Source organism: Myotis davidii, unplaced genomic scaffold (assembly GCF_000327345.1).
Source record: "Myotis davidii unplaced genomic scaffold, ASM32734v1 scaffold609, whole genome shotgun sequence".
In the NCBI taxonomy this organism is placed as follows: Eukaryota; Metazoa; Chordata; class Mammalia; order Chiroptera; family Vespertilionidae; genus Myotis; species Myotis davidii.
In genome coordinates this window covers 3,122,460-3,123,011 of record NW_006300164.1, presented here as the reverse complement: position 1 = coordinate 3,123,011, position 552 = coordinate 3,122,460, and the positions used below count along the sequence as shown (strand labels likewise).

General features: G+C 69.2%; 1 protein-coding gene across 1 annotated transcript in view; it reads left to right on the top strand.

The window, feature by feature from the left end:
* ADAMTSL2 (ADAMTS like 2) overlaps window positions 1-552 on the top strand; it is a 27,168-nt gene that overhangs the window by 25,979 nt on the left and 637 nt on the right. Inside the window, exon 18 of the mRNA XM_006776598.2 lies at window positions 482-547. Coding sequence (XP_006776661.1) covers window positions 482-547 — 66 coding nt within the window. The remainder of the gene's footprint in view (window positions 1-481; window positions 548-552) is intronic.

Below are 552 nucleotides of genomic sequence, written 5' to 3'. Positions count from 1 at the left end.
CCTGGGTGACGTGGGGTCAGCCGGGTGGGGGAGCGAGGGGAGCTGCACCTGTGGGCTGCTGGCAGGGGGACGTGGGGGTCACTGGGGTCAGCAGCTGTCCCTGGCGTTTGGTAGCTCCGCGGGGTTTTCCGAGGGCAACATCTGGACAGGGAGCGCGGAGGGGCTTTGGGAGGCCGTTCAGCTGGGCCACGGTGGACACGGCTCTTTCCTGGAGTGGAGAGCGGTGCTCTGGGTCCTGGTCCCGCGTCCTGGGCATCGAGGGACCCGGGGAAGCCGGGGGGGGAGGGTGAGTCGAGAGAGGAGGCTCACCCCCTCCTGTGCAGACAGGGAAACTGAGGCAGCACTGGGTGGGGCTGAGCACCGGTGTCCTGACTGCCAGCCATGCCCTTCCCTGCCCCCGTCACCCGAGCTCTGTGTGCCCGTGTGAACTGGGGCTCAGCAGCGGGTGGCGGTGGGTCCCACGCCCTCTCTCCCCCGTCAGTGCACCAAGACCTGCGGGATGGGCGTGCGGATGCGCGACGTGAAGTGCTACCAGGGCACCGACATCGTCCG